Source organism: Mus musculus, chromosome X (genome assembly GCF_000001635.26).
Source record: "Mus musculus strain C57BL/6J chromosome X, GRCm38.p6 C57BL/6J".
NCBI classification, from domain to species: Eukaryota; Metazoa; Chordata; class Mammalia; order Rodentia; family Muridae; genus Mus; species Mus musculus.
The window spans coordinates 48,120,907-48,139,755 of NC_000086.7; the positions used below are offsets into that span (position 1 = coordinate 48,120,907).

The window sequence follows — 18,849 nt, forward strand, 5'->3', positions numbered from 1 at the left end:
CAGATTTCTGAGTTCGAGGCCAGCCTGGTCTACAGAGTGAGTTCAGGACAGCCAGGGCTACACAGAGAAACCCTGTCTCAAACAAACAAAAACAAAAACAAACAAACAACAACAACAAAGACTTGAAAACTTTAAGAAGAAAGCTCAGTATTAGTGCAGATTCATAGTGTGGGCCAGCCCCATCACACATGGGTTCAAATCCCTGCTGCACCTCTTAAGCTATGAGACTCCGGGCAACTCACTTTACCTGTCTGAAGCCTCACTTTCCACATCTGTAAAATGGCACATGCAAGAATAAAAACAATGCACAAGAAGTGCTTAGTTCAATATCCATGGCTTATTGGGTGCTGGAATTACTGCTGGGCAAAGCTAAACACAAACCTGGTCCTCTTTCTCGTCCTTCTAGAGCAGCTCTTCTGTTCTTTCTATGTGTTTACTGACAGGTCAAAAAAAAAAGCAATATGAGTCTTAGCAAATGCCTTTCTACGGCTTTATAAACGTTGATCCATTTGATGTGAACCTATTGAGTTAAATACTACTGTTCCAACCCACCCTCATCTAACAGATGTGCAAAATGAGACATGAAGGTGTCATGTGATTTGCTCACCACCACATCCAATTACTTGACTGTGGTTGAAGGCCCATCTGGGTTAGGGGGCAAGTCATTAATAATGCAAGTCAGATCCCGTTTGATGATAGACTTCTACAGCTTTGGGAAATATAGAGGGATTGAGTAGTTCAGTCATAAAGTACTTGCCCAATGTTCAAGGCCATTGGCTCCACATCCTCCACCAGAAATAAAGGAAAACTACTATTCTTAGGGAGTTTCCCCGAATCCCTATGCCAAAGACGAGGTATGTCACTTATACTTTCTTTGGGTTCCTTTGCTTCTAGGGAGCACTTGGCAGGAAAAAGTATCCGCTGTCCGAAGCTATATGGAGCACCATGCCAAGACTCCAACTGGGGTCCTTCTATCTGCACTTGATGAGACAGCCTGTGAGTGGGGATTTTTGAACATGGGTCAGTCTGGTAGTCCCAAGCTTCCTGGACCTTGCAACATACAGCTTTTCCTAAAACAACAACATATTCACCAGCTCCTACGAGCTCCCAAGATCATAGTCTGTGGAAACTCAGAGGGGAAGAGAGCAGCTGTTTGGGGCTATAGAACAAGGAAGCCAGGGAGCTCCAAGCAAGTGGGTAAGCCCACAGGCCACCTGAGAAATGTACTGGCCAGAGTGATAGGGTAATTATGTCTTCTTAGGAGGAAGAAGGCCCACAAAGCCACCAGCAGCCCTGGCTGTCATCCAGGACAGCTTTGATATCCAGAGTAACCCTATTCTGTCCCCACATGGCTGAGGGCTTTCTGTCCAATCCCTATGGCTGAACTTCAGACATTTAGAGAATGTACCCATACTGAGTGCTAAATGTCACCTATCTCTATTTTGGGTGGGGGGGATATCTATACCTCTCTTCAGCATCTCCATGATCTCCAAGATTAAGAAGCATTCAGAGGCTGCTGTCAGTAATAATCTTAAAGCCAAACTAAACAGTGGAACATAGGTGTTATAAATGATGGCCCCCATTCAGAACGGCCTCCAACAATCCCATCAATTCTTTTCCAGGGCTCTTCAACCTTCGTAGCAGTGACATCCCCTATAACCCCTTCTTCTACTCCTATGCACTGCTCACGAACTCCTCCATCAGGTACAGCTTCTCCTTAGCTTACTGTTGTGAGTTTCCTCTCCTACCCTATCCTATACCACTGATGTCACAGCCTTCAGAGTACTCATAAATTTGGGTGCCCACCACTAGATGACCCCTTGACTTCTGGTCCCAGTGAACCCAAGTCTAATCCCCTGGTTCTCTATGTTGGCTTCCTGTGACCCTTTGGAATCAAAAGACTGGTATATACCTCCAATTCCATGTGTTCTCCTTAGTAGGCAAGCACTCAGGACCCTCCTGGTCTTCCCTCTCCATATAGGTTGTTTGTCAACAAGAGTCGCTTTAGCCTTGAGACCTTGCAGTACCTGAATACAAACTGCACATTACCCATGTGTGTGCAACTTGAGGACTACAGTCAAGTTCGTGACAGTGTGAAGGCCTATGCCTCAGGCGATGTGAAAATCTTAATTGGGGTCAGCTATACCACCTATGGGGTCTATGAAGTGATACCCAAGGTAGGTTTGCCAGTCACTGGCCTCCTTCTGCTCCAGGCATAACAACTGACAAAATGGGACCCCTCCTCTATTGGGCCAACTTGTCAGGCAGCTAATGTACACTGTGTACCCGTGTAGACCTCATTGATGGGAGACTGAGGAGAAGGAGGAAGAAGAGGAGAAGGAGGAAGAGGAGGAGGAGGAGGCAGCAGGGGTGTCTGTCCACGGGGCCTGTGGGCAACTTTTTTGAGGAAACTAGACAAAATATAGCCTGGTCTAGAAGAAGCTTTAGAACCATCTGAACCCGATTCTGATCTGAGCTCTTTTTCTAAAGGGTCGTGCAGTGACCTTGGACAAGTAGCTCAGTCAGTCTAGATCTCTGTTTCTTTAAAATGGTAATGAAGTTGAACACTTACAGGAGTGTTGCAGACTTCAAGGATATAGCACTTGTGAAGTCTGTTGGCTGACAAAGTATATGCCTGGGGGCTGGTAACCTCTCTGATATGTATAAGAAACTTTGACTGCTAGAACAACCTGTGGACTCTAGCATGCCAGGCCTGACTGCTGGTACCAGGACAGTGCTCACCAAGGAAACCCATAGGCAGAAAAGTAGGAAAGTCCTGCCTATCCAGAAAATAGCCAAAGGAGAGGGCCTGGTCAAAGAGATCAGCAAGTCTTACAGTCTCGCCCCAGTGGGACTTGCTCTATGTCCTTTGTAAGCACTGCTTATCTTGGACAGTGCATCTAGTGCATCTTTCGGTCCCTGTTCTCAACAGGAGAAACTCGTGACAGACACCTACTCCCCAGTGATGTTAATCAAGGCTGTGAAGAACAGCAAGGAGCAGGCCCTTTTGAAGAGCAGCCACGTAAGTCCATATGGCCCTTTGGGAGGTCTGCTTCATGGGTTAGCCTCCTAGACAGAAAATGCTTAAGGAAGACTCTAAAAAAAAAAAGCAAGAAACAACAAATATCTCTATATTTATATAGATATGTAGATATCACATGTGGTGATTGCATTGCTTTGAACACTGCCTGTATTAAATAAGTGTTAGATGTAACAATTTCCTGCCTGGCAAGAGGATGACTCACTTTTTAGACATTAGGATAAAATATTTTTTTCTTAAAAAAATAATAATAACATACACTACAGAACAGAAAATATCCTAAGATTCCCTGTCACCATTACCCAGCTTCAATAATCAAGTCTTGCCCAAAGCTGTTTCATCTGTAACACCACCCACACCCCACCCACACCCCCGAGCATGACCCTCCTGTCCCACCCCTTGCTGCTGGATTATTTTAAAGCGTATCCCACATATTCTATCATTTCAACTGTCACTGCTTCAGTGAGTATTTCTAAAGATAAGAAGGCTTTTAAAAACATGAGCACACTCTGATTAGATATAAACATTAATGAGAATCCTTTTGCTATCCAGTAGCCAGTAAAATTGTCATGTTTTTAAAGCACTCAGTTGCAGGGCAGCTATCTGATCGTCTTCCCTAAGCGAGGAGGCTGCCATTTCGGCCAGCCTTAGTCACTCTTCCGGCTTCAGGTGCGGGACGCTGTGGCTGTGATCCAGTACTTGGTCTGGTTGGAGAAGAACGTGCCCAAAGGCACGGTGGATGAGTTTTCTGGGGCAGAATACATTGATGAGTTACGACGGTACTGGACTTATTATCTTTTGGTGCGGGGGTGGGGAAGTGAGGAGTAATTAGTCCCCTTAGGAAGAATAAAGATCATGCTTGTATTTGGAAGTGAGATTGACAGGTTCGTGGGTGGTCTGGGAGCGGTGCTTGGGGTGTTGGAGGATATTCTCCAGCCCTGCTGAAAGTGGGGACAACCCAACAGCACCCCCTAGCGAACGCCTCAGACACAGCTCCTTCTCCCTGGGAAAGGCCTGCTTAGGCCAGGGGGCCCCTGGGACTCTTAGGAGCTTCCAGTAGAAAGAAGGCTTCTTGAGGCAGCTTGCATAGCATCTATGTTTGAGGTGCAAGACATAGCACATGGGTGGGATGTTTCTCAGATACAGGGAATTGCCTTTCTTCTCTCCCGTAAGGAAAGTAGAGGCAAAGGTCAAGAATTGGTGTCCATAATCTATCCTTCTCTGTGCATGAGTGTTCTCTGTATATGTGACAGGACAAAGCTGGCAGAGGTGGGGCAGGGAGAGGTAAATGGAGTCAGGTTGGGGTGAAGGCAGCTGGGCATTTGCTGTGCGACATATCCTAGTCACAGCCTAGTCCGTGCGCCATTCTCTGCCCATTCCTTACCTTGCCTTGCCTAGGAATGAAAACTTCTCCTCTGGACCCAGTTTTGAAACCATCTCTGCTAGTGGCCTGAATGCCGCCCTGGCCCATTACAGGTACTTCAGAACAAAGAAGTTTCTACAGTGCTTGTGACCAGGGGTCATGGTTGTGAGTAGAGGGGACCTGGGTTGGGAAGGGAATGTTCTGAGCTTTGAGTCAACATTTAAGGTTTGGGGCCTTCAGGACTGTGGGTAGTCAAGGGAGGGACTCCTTTGCCATTCGAAATCTCCTTGAAATTAATAGGTCTGAGAATGGCTTTTGTTCCCAAAAAGCAGGGATTTGGGGAGTGCTTGAGTGCTTCTGGGGTCTTTAGGGTTCAAGGAAAGCACAGTTTCTGTTAGAAACTCTTTCTGTGAAATTTTTATGGTTGTTTTTTTTTTCAGAAATAGTTTTATTGACTTGGGTTTTTGTTTTTGTTTTGTTTTTCGTTTTTTTGTTTTTTTTTTTTTTTTGGTTGGTGGTTTTTTGGAGGGTTTTGTTGTTGGTAGTGGTGGTGGTGTTTGTTTTTGTTTTTGTTTTTGAGACAATGTTTCATGTAGCCCAGGCTAGTCTCAAACTCATTACATAGTCAAGATTGGGTTTCCTAATCTTCCTGACTAAGGTTTCTTAAGTGCTGGGATTAAATGTGTGCACCACCACAGCTAGCTTGAGATGGGGTTTGCTTCATAACTCAGTCAGGCTAGCAATTTGTGATTTCAGGCATGAGTACAATCACACAAAACCCCACAGAGAAAAGGCCTGTCTATTCAGCTTCTGTCAACTATAGTGAGTGCAAAATATAAGATAGTCAAATACTTGGTCTCACAGAAAACAAACCATGGTAGGCCTGCCTGATAAAATTTGGAGGACCAAATTAACCAAATGCATCAAGTTGGCCTGGACTTGACAAAAGAGGAGTCAGAGGCCCTCCAGAGAAAGACCTGGCATGTCTAAGAGTTCGCCCTCCCTGACCCCTCCCCAACCCTTGCCCATGGAAGCTCGAGAGTGGTAGAGCTGATATACCTTAGTCCCCTAAAATATTGTTGTCCAGTCCTATTTTTAAAGTCCCCTCTCTTCCTATGCACTAGCTCCTTGGGGCCCTCTTGGATGTATCAAGAACTTACAGAGAAAGAGAGTTCAGGCCCAGAACCTCTTTGCTTTGCTGTGTACCTCGTGCAAGCCTCTTGCCTCTGTGGGTTTGTTCTTATTCGAGGAGAGATGGCCAAACCAAGTAGCCTCTGAAACTCTTAGCTCCTCTTTCCAAGGACCAAGGTCCTGCTTAGCCATATGCAGGATAAACAGAAGTGTACTAAGACAGCAGCTGCAGCTGCTGTCAGAGCCAAGTGCTTCCCAGGATTGGCAGATGTGTACAGATGATTTCCCCAGAGCAGAGAGCCTGGAAGGCTAGCCCCCAAGTAAAGGGAGTTCTTCGGTTTCTCCTTAGCCCCTGTCCTCAGCTCCACCCTGTTTGCCCAGTGCAGGGTTCGGAGTCTCTCCTCTCAGTATTTGTTTTTCATTCCTAGCCCAACAAAAGAGCTGCACCGTAAGCTGTCCTCAGATGAGATGTACCTGGTGGATTCTGGGGGGCAATACTGGTATGTATACCCACCCCACTGTGCCTTGGCCTAGCTCTCAGCTCAGGCATTCTGGGTTTCCTGAGGCTGGCTGAAGCTGGCTTTCCTGAGTCATAGGTCTTCATTTGATTAAAGCAGGGAACTGTATTGAATAAGCCCTGAGCAGCCTTCTCGTGTTCCCATTGTGGGCATCTGCACAGTAGAAAACACACAGAGGTTAGAATAATAGGGGCACTCATGCAGCACCTGGGTGAGAATTAGGAAAAGACTGGACTTGTTTAAGGAATTTTTTTCAAGTCTGCAAATTATTTACACAGATCTGCCTGGCCGCACAAACGTGAGCACCTATATCCTCCCCCACTCAAGCAAGCCCTAGACACAGCCCACATCAGAGTCGTTAAACCCAGCTCATTCCCTGTGGCAAGATGAGTGACCACGTAAGGTTGGAGATGGAGGCAGATAAAAGACGAAGCCCTTTAGAAGTGATTCTTTTGTACAGTGTTAACCTACACAGTTCCAGTGTGACAATCATGCCTAATGAGCTAACCATATTCCTTTGAAATGTGTGGCTAATCATTCGCAGTTTTATTGGGTTTCCCAACTTCTATCCCGTGGAACGCACCAAGGACAGAGGCTCTTGTTCATAGCACACCTGTTGGGGAGCCAGCTTGCCATGTGCTCAGTTTAGCAGCCTGTACTTCTCACTAGATTGATGCTGTGTGAACTTGAGATGGCTGTAAAGAGGAAGTACATTTGTGGAGGCGTGTTGGGTTGGGGCATGCTTAGAAGAGGGTGAGGTAGGGAAATAGTCACCTCACTTCCTCTTCTCTCCCGAGGAAGAAGTTCTCCATGCCCCATGACCTACTGTCAAGAAGCCCCAGAGTCCTGGGACCCTTTTTCCATGCCTCCCCCATGGGATGGGTATGCTCTGTGCCTGTCTGGGGGAACCACTACAGCTAATGATTGTGAGTTGGACCTGGTGGCTCTGGCTTCACTTTCATGGAATTCCAAGCCATGCCCATAGCCAAGAGCATCTTATGCGGAGTCAGCATTTTCTCTAGCCTGGCTTTAACCAAATCTTGGGGAAGGAGACAACCTCACAGCCTAATGGCTTCAGTGGCCTCATCTTTAATAAGGAAGCCTGCTCTGCTGCCCTCTGTGGGGAGATGCAGAAGTGTCCTATAAATAGTAAAGGGCTATGACTGTGGAAAGGTTAGGATATTGTCATCGTTCTCAACCTCAGTCTTCCCATCTGTAATTTATTGAGATAAATAGATAGATAGATAGATAGATAGATAGACAGACAGACAGACAGATAGACAGAGATAGGCAATGCCCTGAACATAGTGACTTTTACCTTAAGAACTCTACTAAGTCTCTTTGTTACGTGGATGCTGAGATATGATTCTAATGGTGGTACCTATCCTCTATCCCCCTCCCATCCATCAACCTTTCTTTCTTTCTTTCTTTCTTTCTTTCTTTCTTTCTTTCTTTCTTTCTTTCTTTCTTTCTTTCTTTCTTTCTCTCTTCCTTTCCCTCTTCCTGACACGATCTCACTGTGTAGCCCAGACTGGCATTGCCATCACAATCTTCCTAACTAATTCTCCTGCATACCAAGATTACAGGCCTGCACCACCATGCCCAGTTCTCTCTCTTCCTTTTGCCCTTCCACATGTCCTATTCCAGCCCAGTCACTCAAAGCCCAGTAGAAACAAACAATAGAAAATACACAGGAAGACCATGGCCCTGGGCCCTCCACCCAAGTCCTCAGCAGAATTAGATGTATTAGTTCTCTCTCTCCACAGGGATGGGACCACAGATATCACCAGAACAGTACATTGGGGCACTCCTACTGCCTTCCAAAAGGTAAGTGCTGGACCCTAATTTTTCCCTTCAGTTTACTCCAAGTGATCACCTCATCAAGAGCCCTTTCAAATTGACAGGAGTAAAACCGAGGCCCAGAGAAGTGATTTAGTTTGCCCAAGGTCAAACAAAAAGTACCAGGAAAGCCAATGCAAAATCGGGCCTCCACCAAGACCTCAGGCCATGTGCATCCTCTTGTCATGTCCGTGTATGAATGTACAGATATTGGCCATCTGGATGGTTAGCCTGTGCTCTGCAAAAGGGAGGGAAAACTCTTTTTAGCGGAGAAAAACAGCACAGGGCATCTGAGATCCGAAAGAACTAGAGCTGGTCTAAAAACAGGGAGGTCTGCGCAGCTGGAGTGGAACCAAGGACACTGGCGGGGTGCTGAGTGGACCAAGGAGCTGCTAAGATGCAGCCAGCAGACCAGGAACACAGAACGGGGAGCCCTGTTGTGCAGGCCTCCAGGAACTCATAGACTAGCCTGTTGAGGAGTCTGTTTCCCCAGGGCCCCAAATGGCAAGCCAGTGCAGGAGTATGGGGAAATGATATGACCACATGGCCACTAGCAGTGACCAGAACAGGTCACCACTGCCCATCTCTCTCTCCCCCAACAGGAAACAGGCTCTGCCACATGATCAGACCCAACCCACACTTCAGACCTTAAGGAAAGCTAAAGGAAGTTGCTAAGGCATGGTAGCACATACTGGGGCAGTTAAGACAGGAAACTTTTACTGTTCAAAGCCAACCTTGGCCACATAGCAAACTGCAAGCCTACCTGTGAGGAATATAGGAGTAAGCAGGCTACCTCTGCCTGAGCATTTGCTCACTGGCTTCTGCTCATTGTCAGTCTACTTTATCCTATGACTTTAGCAACCACGTACCACTAACATCCTATTAAATATAAGGGCACCAAGGAATAGAGAGGGGAGAAAGTCAGTGAGTGTCCAAGCCAGGATTCTAGACTTGAGCCTGCCACCCACTCAGTCACTACCCTCTACATTTCCTCTGCACATGACTATGACCCCTGTATATGAGCCTAAGAGAAGCACATGGAGTTGGCCCCAGCTTTGGAAACACCTTTTCCCCCCACCTTCATTTGGTCATCTTCCAAAACCTGAGTGAGTGACGGCACATGAGAATGTGTCTCCTACCCCTTGTCCTGGGCCTCCATTCCCATCTATTCTAAGACCTAAGCAGCTGGAAATTCCCCTATCACTCCTCCTGTGCTTCATATTACCTCTTCCTCTCCTTTCCTTACCAGGAGGCCTATACTCGAGTGCTAATGGGAAACATCGATCTGTCCAGACTTGTCTTTCCTGCTGCTACATCAGGTAGATTCCAGAAAACAGACTGGACCCAGGCACCTCAAGGCTCTGATATTATGGGACTTGGATTGCTATCCTGGGAGGCCAGTGAGATAGCCCATCCCTCTCATTTAAAGAAGGAAGTCTAGCCAGGAAAGAGGATTTGTCCAAGGTCTTACATAGGATTACTGGGGGTACCGGGCTTTGAACCCAAGTCCTCTGCCTCTTAATCCAGTGCTGTTGCTCAGAGGCAGGAAAAGCCAGTGTGAGCTTCAGACATCATATACAAATTCTTGGAGGACATTATTGTCAAAGTGCTAAGGCCTATGTCGTGAGGGAACATTTCAGTAGAGTCATCAGTCCAGATAATAAGTCTAATGTATGTATCCCTCAAGATAGTGAGGGATAGGACTGGGTTTATCAGAGAGACACTTCCTACTTTCATCCATCAGCCTTTCTCCATCCCACCCCAGTGTCCTCTTAAGAGCTCTTATCCTCAGGTACCACCCTAGGCATGGAGTAGGAAATGCCAAGGTAGACAGTCTAGGGTCCAGCCAATGGACTGGAAACAATCTCTTTTCCCTTTTAGGGAGAGTGATAGAAGCCTTTGCCCGAAGAGCCTTATGGGAAGTTGGGCTCAATTATGGTCATGGGACAGGCCATGGCATTGGCAACTTCCTCTGTGTGCATGAGTGTAAGTATATTCTCAGCCATCTCTGTTTGACCCTCTTCTATGAAATAGAGCCTTCCACCGCCATGGAATTACCAACCCCTCCAAAAAGGTATGACCCACCCAAGGTCACCAGATGGAGAAGGATGCTCCAAGCGCTAAATGAAGAATACTGCCAGTGGGCATTCCAGAGAGAACCAAGGCCCGTTGACCAAATGGCATATACCCCCGAGAAGGAAAAGGCAAAGTCTGTCTGGTGTGTCCAGATATGACAAGTTCTAGACATACCTAGGGACCTTCCCTCTAGCTACCTTTCTTCCCCAGAATCTCCTCACTTCCAAGCTGGTGATACAGAGAGCTAAAACCATGCTTATATCTTCCTTCCCAGGGCCAGTGGGATTCCAGTATAACAACATTGCCATGGCCAAGGGCATGTTCACTTCCATTGGTATGGTTCTTGATTCCCTCCACCTTACCACCCAATCCCAGAGTAGAGTTATCTGGGGAGTGCAGTCATATGCACCCATCTTTAGGGAGCATGCCGAGCTGTGACTTAGCTTGGGCTCTATCACTGCTTTCTTTCCCAAATCTAGACCCAAATGGTTATCACACCCTTACTCCAAGTCCCTCTGCCCATACCTTCATTTTTGCTGTTTTGTTTCAGACCATCTTATATAGCACAAGCCATCCTTGAACTCATTATATAGCTGAAGCTGGCCTTAAGTTCCCAGTCTCCTACTTCCACCCTTTCAGTACTGGGATTACAAGCATGTGCCAATGTACCTGGATTTTCATAACTCTCCTTTTATCCTTGGGAATTGGCTTCCAAGTAGATACCCAGACTATGGAGCTGTCTATCAAATGCTGGGGTAATAGGATAATGGCACACAGAGATTAGAGCCCCAAGTAGGCTCCAGTCTTCCTTACTAGACAACAAAGGAGAGAAAGTGAGGCCAAGTTTTACCAGAGAGGATTTGAGACCTGGCGTCTAACAAGTTGTAGGGCTGACAGAGCCAAAGCCATAGGCAGCAAAGCTGCCAGGCTATGTAGTTAGTTGTGGATAGGCATAAGCAACCTGAGAATGGGTCGGTCTCTCCCGTGGCTTAATATCACTAGCATCTCTACACATATCTCTCAGAACCTGGATACTACCATGATGGGGAGTTTGGAATCCGTCTTGAAGATGTCGCCCTTGTGGTAGAAGCAAAAACCAAGGTAATGTGCCATGGGCTAGACACACGTGGACAGCATGATTCTGACTTTGGGATGAATGGGAGTAAGGAAGGCCAAAAGAGAGGGGCATTTGATGTACATGTATGAATTGATCTGAAGTCTTACTTGGGTCCTCAAGAATTCTATAAATCCGTTTCTCAAGCTGCACACTGGCATCATCTGGGAAGCTAGGGGTTTTGTTGTGTTTTGTTTTTTAATATCAGTGCCAGGCCCCACTCCAGACCAAGTGAATCAGCGTTCCTGCCCTAAATCACTCTTTTTGGTGCACATAATAATCCCCAGGGGAGCTTGTTAGAAATAAAGATTTGATATTATAGCAACCAACCAGATGAAATACCTGGATATAAACTTTAAAAGACTTACACAGAGAAACTCGGCTAAGGGGCATAAAAAAGATTTAAGTAAATGGTGCTCTCTGGGAGGAAGCCTTGATATTATGAACATGCCATTCTCCGTAAATTGATCTATAAATTCAAGACAACCTCAATTTCACTGTTAAGTGGATAGTTTTGTGACTTCACCGATGATAGTCAAGTTTATTTGTGAAAATAAACACGCAAAGCATCTAGGAAAAAAAAACATTGAAAGCTTGAGGAGCAATAGGGTAAAACCAGACCTATCCAAGCCAAGCATAAACTATCCCGACAAAACCAAGGTGGCACTGGAGAGGAAACAGACAGCAGGAATAATGAATCAAAACAGCCAGTCCAGAAATAAACCTCTAATTCACATAAACATGGGGAGTTAGCTAGTGCTTCACCACAGGAGAGAAAAGAAATCACTTCACAAATAGGCAAGGCAATGAACAATTAATCATTGTGGGGAGTAAACAAAATGTCATCATTGTTACAGCAAAGAAAATCCCAGATGAACCAAAGAGGGTTTGTTATCACATATTCATTGCATGAAATTGGGGGTACCATGTACCTTGATCATATCTACATACCCCTTACCCGCTCTTGGCTCCCTCCTCCTACTGACAGATGGACTGAAATTTCATGGTGAAGCTTCATGGCCTACAAGAAAACCTATATAAACTCACTTATAATCCCAAGTGGAAAAGGACCTTTCAAGAAAAGACCCAGAAGCGATGAAGAAAAGGGCTCAAAACTAAATTGAATAGAAAATGTCTGTATAGTCAGCTATTGGATGGAACACAGGCCCCTATTGGAGGAGCTAGAGAAAGTACCCAAGGAGTTAAAGGGGTCTGCAACCCTATAGGTGGAACAACAATATGAACTAACCAGTCACCCCCGGAGCTTGTGTCTCTAGCTGCATATGTAGCAGAAGATGGCCTAGTCGGCCATCGATGGGAAGAGAGACCCCTTGGTCTTGCAAACTTATATGCCTCAGTACAGGGGAATGCCAGGGCCAAGAAGTGGGAGTGGGTGGGTAGGGGAGTGGAGGAGGGAGGGTATGGGAAAAAAAAAGAAAAAGAAAATGTCTGTATAAAAATCATATCATAGCCAAAATCAAAAGATGTTTCAAGGGCTGGAGAGATGGCTCAGTGATTGAGAGCACTGCTCTTCCAGAGGTCCTGAGTTCAATTCCCAGTAACCACATGGTGGCTCACAACCATCTGTAATGGGATCTTATGCCCTCTTCTGATGTGTCTGAAGACAAGAACAGTGTACTCACATATATAAAATAAACAAATCTTTAGAAACAAAACAACAACAAAACAAAAGGTTGTTTCAAGTTAAGTGCAACAAAGAAAAAATTAATATTCTTAATTTACTGTAAAGATCAAAAGCTATAAGATCAAAACTGGGAGAAATGAGCAAAAGACATGAAGAGACAGTTAGATAAAATGAACAATAATTTGACACATGTGAAAAAATGCTCAACAACATTCTTAAACATGTATAAATCAAAACATATCATTCCCCTGGGTTTAGCACTATGTAAAAGTAGTAGAGGAAGGTACAGAGAAATGTGTATGGTAGTATCCACTTTGTGTGACTTTTTAAAACGTGTATATGTATGTGTATGTGTATATACAGTTACCAGATTAGTAAAACTTAAAGACTTTGATAATACCCAGTGCTGGTGAGTATGTGGAATGGTGAGCACCCCCATGCACTGTTGGGAGAAGTACACATTGGGGTAAACTTTGTGGAGGGCAATTTAAGAATATCTATCAAAATATCCATTAAAGTGTCTATGCCTTGTGTCTCAGCTATCCCTCCACCAGATGTGTAAGATTCAAATATAGTCCCAAAAGTTCAAGAGGTTTACATAGTTAACAACTTGTAGCACTAATAGTAATAGTAAAAATAAATACAAATAGCCCCCAAACCCATGGCTAGTTAAGTAAATCAGTGTATATCCCCATACTTTACTTACACATCCCCTTTAACATGATCCTGGAGTTGAGGGAGATAGCTTAGCAGTTAAGAGCATTTGCTCTTAGGTCCTAGGACCAGTTCCCGGCATCCATATGGAAGCTTATACCCATCTGGACCTTGAGTTTCTGGGGATCTGACACCCTCTTCTGGCACCTGTGGGCACTGGGATATGCTCAGTTATAGCCTAGGGTTCATCCTCAGTACCAAATGAACTGGACCTGGTGGCACATAAGAGACAGGAGATAAAAGGTTCAAGGTCATGCTCTGATACACAGTGAATTTGAAGGCATCCTAGGCAACAGGAGATCTTACCTATAGATAGAAAGATAGATGATAGATAGATAGATAGATAGATAGATAGATAGATAGATAGATAGATGAGATTAAATAACATTTCGAGGCTATTTAAACATAGGTACATATATCCTAAGGTCGTGCCCTAGATGTTCTACCTCCAGTGGGTCTTGGAAGTACTTCCTACAACCCAAATGTTTAATGTGCTCCCTACACACTGTTGATGCTCACACTCTGAGAATCAAACATGAGTCTAATCTTTCAGGAAGCAGGAAATAGGATGCTGGGCAGTAGACAAGAGAACTGGCCAAGAGAAGGACTCTAGAATGCTCAAGTCTAGCAGAGCTGGCAAGGATCACTCCCTCCCCTCGGCGGCTCCTGACTCCTTCCAGCCAGTGTCTCAGCCTCTCTCACTTTTTTTGCTTTCTTACCTTCCCTATGGAAATTCAGTACCCAGGGGACTACCTGACTTTTGAATTGGTGTCCTTTGTGCCCTATGACCGAAACCTCATCGATGTCAGGCTGCTGTCCCCAGAGCAGGTAAGTGTCCTTAGTACTGCCTACTCCTTAGCCTATGAAGAGCTGACTTCCAACCACCCTAGGCCTTTCTTGCCTCTCTTCCCCTTACTCTAAGGGCTTCTGTCCTTCACCAGGAAGATCCACATTGTGCCACGCTACTCCTTGGGAGCAAATCCTTCCAGCTTGTCAGCCATCCCAAAGCTTCTAGGACTTTCTAGTCAGACCAGCAAGCCCCAACTCAGTTAGGGAATCTGAGACTGGGATTCTGAGCTCTGCTACCAGAAGGCATAGGAAGATGTGATTCCTTCCCCATGCTGGGCCCCAGTCTTCTCTTTTGTAAAATGGAGATGATTTCTCTGTTTCCTTTATATTCCTGTGCCAGACATCAACCTCTTCTCCATGAATATCACTATAACATTAAGTAACCACCAAGGAGCAGGGTCTCTGGCAAGCCCCAGAAGGTAGCAGAGGTCTGAAAGTGGCTGGATCCCTAGTCCACAGTGAAGCTAGAATCCTGGGGACTACGTGATGGCAAGACTTCATCTTTTGGCAGCTTAGCCCCAACCCTCTTCCTTTTGCAGCTCCAGTACCTGAACCGCTACTATCAGACCATTCGTGAGAATGTAGGCCCAGAGCTGCAGCGTCGCCAGCTGCTGGAGGAGTTTGCATGGTTGGAGCAGCACACGGAGCCCCTGTCAGCCAGGGCCCCTCATATCATCTCCTGGACCTCTCTGTGGGTGGCCTCTGCCCTTGCCATCCTCAGCTGGAGTAGCTAGAGGCCCCTGATTCTCCTGTGGACTGTTCACTTGTGTCTGGGGATTCATTTGCTTCTGCTCAGCTGTCCTCTCCCTATGCCATACATGTCCCAAGGGCTACTGATGGCTCACCACCTTGAAGCCACTGGCCAGATCCCAGACAGTATGTTCTACCTTCTCCCAGATGTACATACTTTATCATGAACTCCCACCCCTGGGCCCTGGGATATCAGAGCCTGCTACAGTGAGTCCCTCTCTCCCAAAGTAAAGGACCCTATAGGGCAACACCCAGAGGGCTCCATCCTATCCCCACCTGCTGGAGAAGGCCAGAGCTTTTGCCACCCACACTGACTCCAGACTTTTAAAAGGTGCCTCTGGCCACTCTTACCCACAGGCCTACAGTAGCCTGTCTGCTGTATTTGGAGAAGAAAGCTACTGGGTAGTCTGGTCTCAAACTCCCATTTGTAGTATTGGGGAGAACAGATAAGTTGAAGTCAGCTGTGGCCTGGAACTGAACACCTCAGTCAATAATGTGTACCTACCTCTCCCCATCTGTGAACCCGCAGCTTCTAAACTACCGCTGTGCCCCTTAACAATGACCACATTGGGAGTGAAGGCTCAGGATTTAGACTATGGAATGGAGGGAATGGCAAGGTGCTCTGGCTATCCCAGGCTCCCCTGGTGCTTGGAGCAGTTTAATCTTCTAAGGTAGAGCCGCCATGGCAGTGCTATTAAAGCCTCTCATATCTTTGAAAACCTCTTAACCTTGTGTGGGCAGACTCTGATTCCCCCATTTTATAGATGGGAAAACTGACTTTCAGACAGAAGGTGTGGCCTGCCTGAAGAGACTCTGCACTTGGTTAGGGGACGAGGTTGGGAGATGATGGGGCCAGATGGGTTGGCATTCTAGTTCCTTTGCCCATCAGCACCATGCCAAGCCTCTTACCCTACATCTCAGCCCCTGCCTCATTTATTGAACCCACTGTCATCAGTGGTTTCTCTGGTCTGGCCCTGTCTAGCCGTTAGCCACCTGGGCTCACATCCTGCTAGATGCTTAAAACAACTTTGCAAAGATGCCTGCCTCTGGTTTTGCATTGTGTCTGCTATAGCTGTACTGGGGGAGGCTGCTGGTACCTGTGGCTTTTGTGGTGGGGGAGGAAGAGAAGAGGCTGAGGTGGGGGCAGGGATGTGAGGCTCCCAGAATCTCAGTAGAGAGACACGTGGGCTTGAGAATGTGCTCATGGGCATGCGTGTTAGTGTGTGTGCGTGCTTGTGCTCATGTGCATGTATTCCATGCCCAGCCAGCTACCCTGAGCCTGTATGAAGGTTATTACAACATAATGAAGGCGACAAGAGAGGCTTTGGAAACTTGTTAAGTGTGCTCCATAAAAGTTGCAGGCAGCTCTTTTGTCTCAAGGGAGCACATTGAAGGTGCGAACCAAGGTTCTAGGGGCGCAGTGTTGGACAAAGGCAACAGGCTCAGAGTTTGCCTGGGCTGGACCAACAAGGCCTAATTTTCCAAATGTGAAAATGATGTATGGAGGCCGTGGAGATGTCTCTGTGGTTAAAGCACTGGTTACACAAGGGTGAGGACCAGAGTTCCTATCCCCAGAAACTCGTATACATGAGTGCTAGGTGGGTGTGGAGGCCTACCTAGAAATCTAGTCTCCCAAGGTGGAGACAGGGCATCCTCAGAGCAAACAGGCTAACTTTTGGGTTGACTGAGAAACCCTACCTGTCCTACCTTGATGCATAAGACAGAAGAGCCATAGAAGATGATTTCTGATATCGACCTTCTACCTTAACGTGGGTATGCGCATACCCCCCCCCGCCACCCCCCCGCAACACACACACCTACTACAGCCACCCAAATCTGCTTCCAAAGGCCTGCAGAGCTGTCTTGTCCTTATTGACAAGCCTGTCATGGGTGAGCCTGTTTCAGGTGTCACTTGGTCTCTGAGAGCTACTACTGTTCCTAAAATGTCAACACACTCTCACTCCAGTCACTGCATTCTGCCCCACCATTCAGAGAGCTTTCCCTGCACTGTCTTATTTGATCCCTCCAAGCCATGAGGAGATGTTGGCACCCTTCTCATTTTCAGAGAGGCTGGAGGGCAAGCAACTTGCTCAAGGTGGCTTGCGGATCGAGTTGCCAAATGAAAGAGAATTCAAACCAATCAGATGGCTCAAGGACCTGCTCTCTGAAGAGAAGATGGGGGGTGTGGCTCTTGCCACTTTTCAAATGAGAAAGCCGGCTCCACTGTGCTCACACAGCTGAGGAGAAGCCAATTCTGGACTGCCTTGCTTTCCAGGGCCTGCCCGAGCCTGTCCTGTGTGCCCTGACACTTGACATTCTCCCTGTCACGAACACTAACCAAGCCCTAGTTGCAGCTCATTCAAGCCAAACCTAGAAACCCCACCCAATCTTCTCCTTGTGATTTAGCTTCCCTGGGCCACCATAAGGCCTTGAGATTAAGCCCTGCCTCAGATGAGCGGCTCTAGAAGGGACTCCAGCCAGGCCAGCAACTCCGTACTGTGAGACCTGGAGGGCTGACCCCAACTGTTCCCGTTTAAGAGCCTCACTGTAGGGTCAGGAAGACACTGAGTGTGTATACAGTTAAGACAGGCACCTGAAGGAGCTCCTATGACATCATTAGGAATTAAAGACAGATAGCTCCTTCGGCTCTGTATTTCCCTTATCTCTCCTGACCTTATCAATGCTGTGCAGCAGGCCATTTGAAAGGTCCTTCCCTGTTCCTAGGAGTTAGGTATCTAGCTAAGGCTTCTAGTCTCCATTGTAGCAGCCGTGTGGCCTTGGGCAAGTCACGTCTCCTTTCTAGTCTTTGGTTATCAGTTCTGTAAACTACCCATGCAGACTTCCTGATGAGGTTGTAGAGAACTGGCCTGTAAGACCCGGATGTGGCATTATTCTGTAAATCAGGAAGCTACACAGACAAAAGATAATAATGTTGTTTTTCACCTACCACAAGCTAACTTCAGAGGTAAATGGGAAAACAATTTATTTGGGGCTCAAATTACCTTTCTCCCTCCCCTCCCTCTTCCCTTCTCCCTCTTGCCCCCTCCCCTTCTCCTTCCCCTCTCTTCCTCTCCCCTCCCCCTCTCCCTCTGAAAAGGCTGTTGGGGCTAGCGTCTAATTTGGCTTTTTCTAACTATGCTCCCTAGAGCCCGAGTTTCCTTAGAAACGCTGCAGGGCCTGTCACAGAAAGCAGGGCTCTAGCAGCAAGCAGCCCCCTGGGCTTTCCATACAAGTGTGCTTGAAGTAGTTGAAGGGTCAGATTTGTGGGTGGGTAACCTGGGCATTTTTTTTTCAGGGACTTGTGCTCAGAAGGGCCTCAAGCTGGGTTTTATGGTCTCTTCCCAGCCTCATGTCTTACAATTCTTTTCTTCCTTCCTTCCTTTTTTGTTTTCATTTATCTGTTCATTGGTTTTTGTTTTTGGAGACAGAGCCTCTTGTAATCCAGCGTGGCCTCAAGGTCACTATGTAGTGGAAGCTGGCTTTGCTTGTACCCTCTGCCTTGTTTCATACGTCTTAATGCTTTTTCAAAAGAGCCTCGCACTTCCATTCTGCACCCAACCCTGCAAGCTCCATATTCAGTCTTGAATAGGCGCATCGCAACCAGAAAGAAAAAAGGACACACCCAAAGTCATACAGCCAGCCAGGACCAGAGCCAGGATTCAATCCCAGACGCTCTGCTTTGGCTGTGCCGACTCCTCTCCAGTCTTCTTTTTTGTTTTTCTTTTTATAAAGGAAAGCATTTAATTGGGGGCGTGCTTATGGTTTCAAAGGCTTAGTCCGTTATTGTCATGACAGGGAGCAGCGTGGCAG

General features: G+C 46.6%; 1 protein-coding gene across 3 annotated transcripts in view; it reads left to right on the forward strand.

The window, feature by feature from the left end:
• Xpnpep2 (X-prolyl aminopeptidase (aminopeptidase P) 2, membrane-bound) overlaps window positions 1-16,076 on the forward strand; it is a 30,070-nt gene extending 13,994 nt beyond the window's left edge. Inside the window, exons 9-22 of one of the 3 annotated variants that reach the window (XM_006541432.1) lie at window positions 895-996; window positions 1,623-1,704; window positions 1,982-2,177; window positions 2,933-3,022; window positions 3,710-3,819; window positions 4,439-4,516; window positions 5,963-6,034; window positions 7,819-7,879; window positions 9,141-9,210; window positions 9,773-9,877; window positions 10,242-10,301; window positions 10,992-11,068; window positions 14,179-14,268; window positions 14,829-16,076. In XM_006541432.1, coding sequence (XP_006541495.1) covers window positions 895-996; window positions 1,623-1,704; window positions 1,982-2,177; window positions 2,933-3,022; window positions 3,710-3,819; window positions 4,439-4,516; window positions 5,963-6,034; window positions 7,819-7,879; window positions 9,141-9,210; window positions 9,773-9,877; window positions 10,242-10,301; window positions 10,992-11,068; window positions 14,179-14,268; window positions 14,829-15,023 — 1,388 coding nt within the window. In that variant the 3' untranslated portion in view covers window positions 15,024-16,076. Of the gene's footprint in view, window positions 1-894; window positions 1,198-1,622; window positions 1,705-1,981; window positions 2,178-2,932; window positions 3,023-3,709; window positions 3,820-4,438; window positions 4,517-5,962; window positions 6,035-7,818; window positions 7,880-9,140; window positions 9,211-9,772; window positions 9,878-10,241; window positions 10,302-10,991; window positions 11,069-14,178; window positions 14,269-14,828 lie in introns of all 3 variants that reach the window. The other 2 variants (NM_001289729.1, NM_133213.2) reach the window with 2 other exon arrangements.
• The last annotated feature ends 2,773 nt before the right edge of the window (window positions 16,077-18,849 follow it).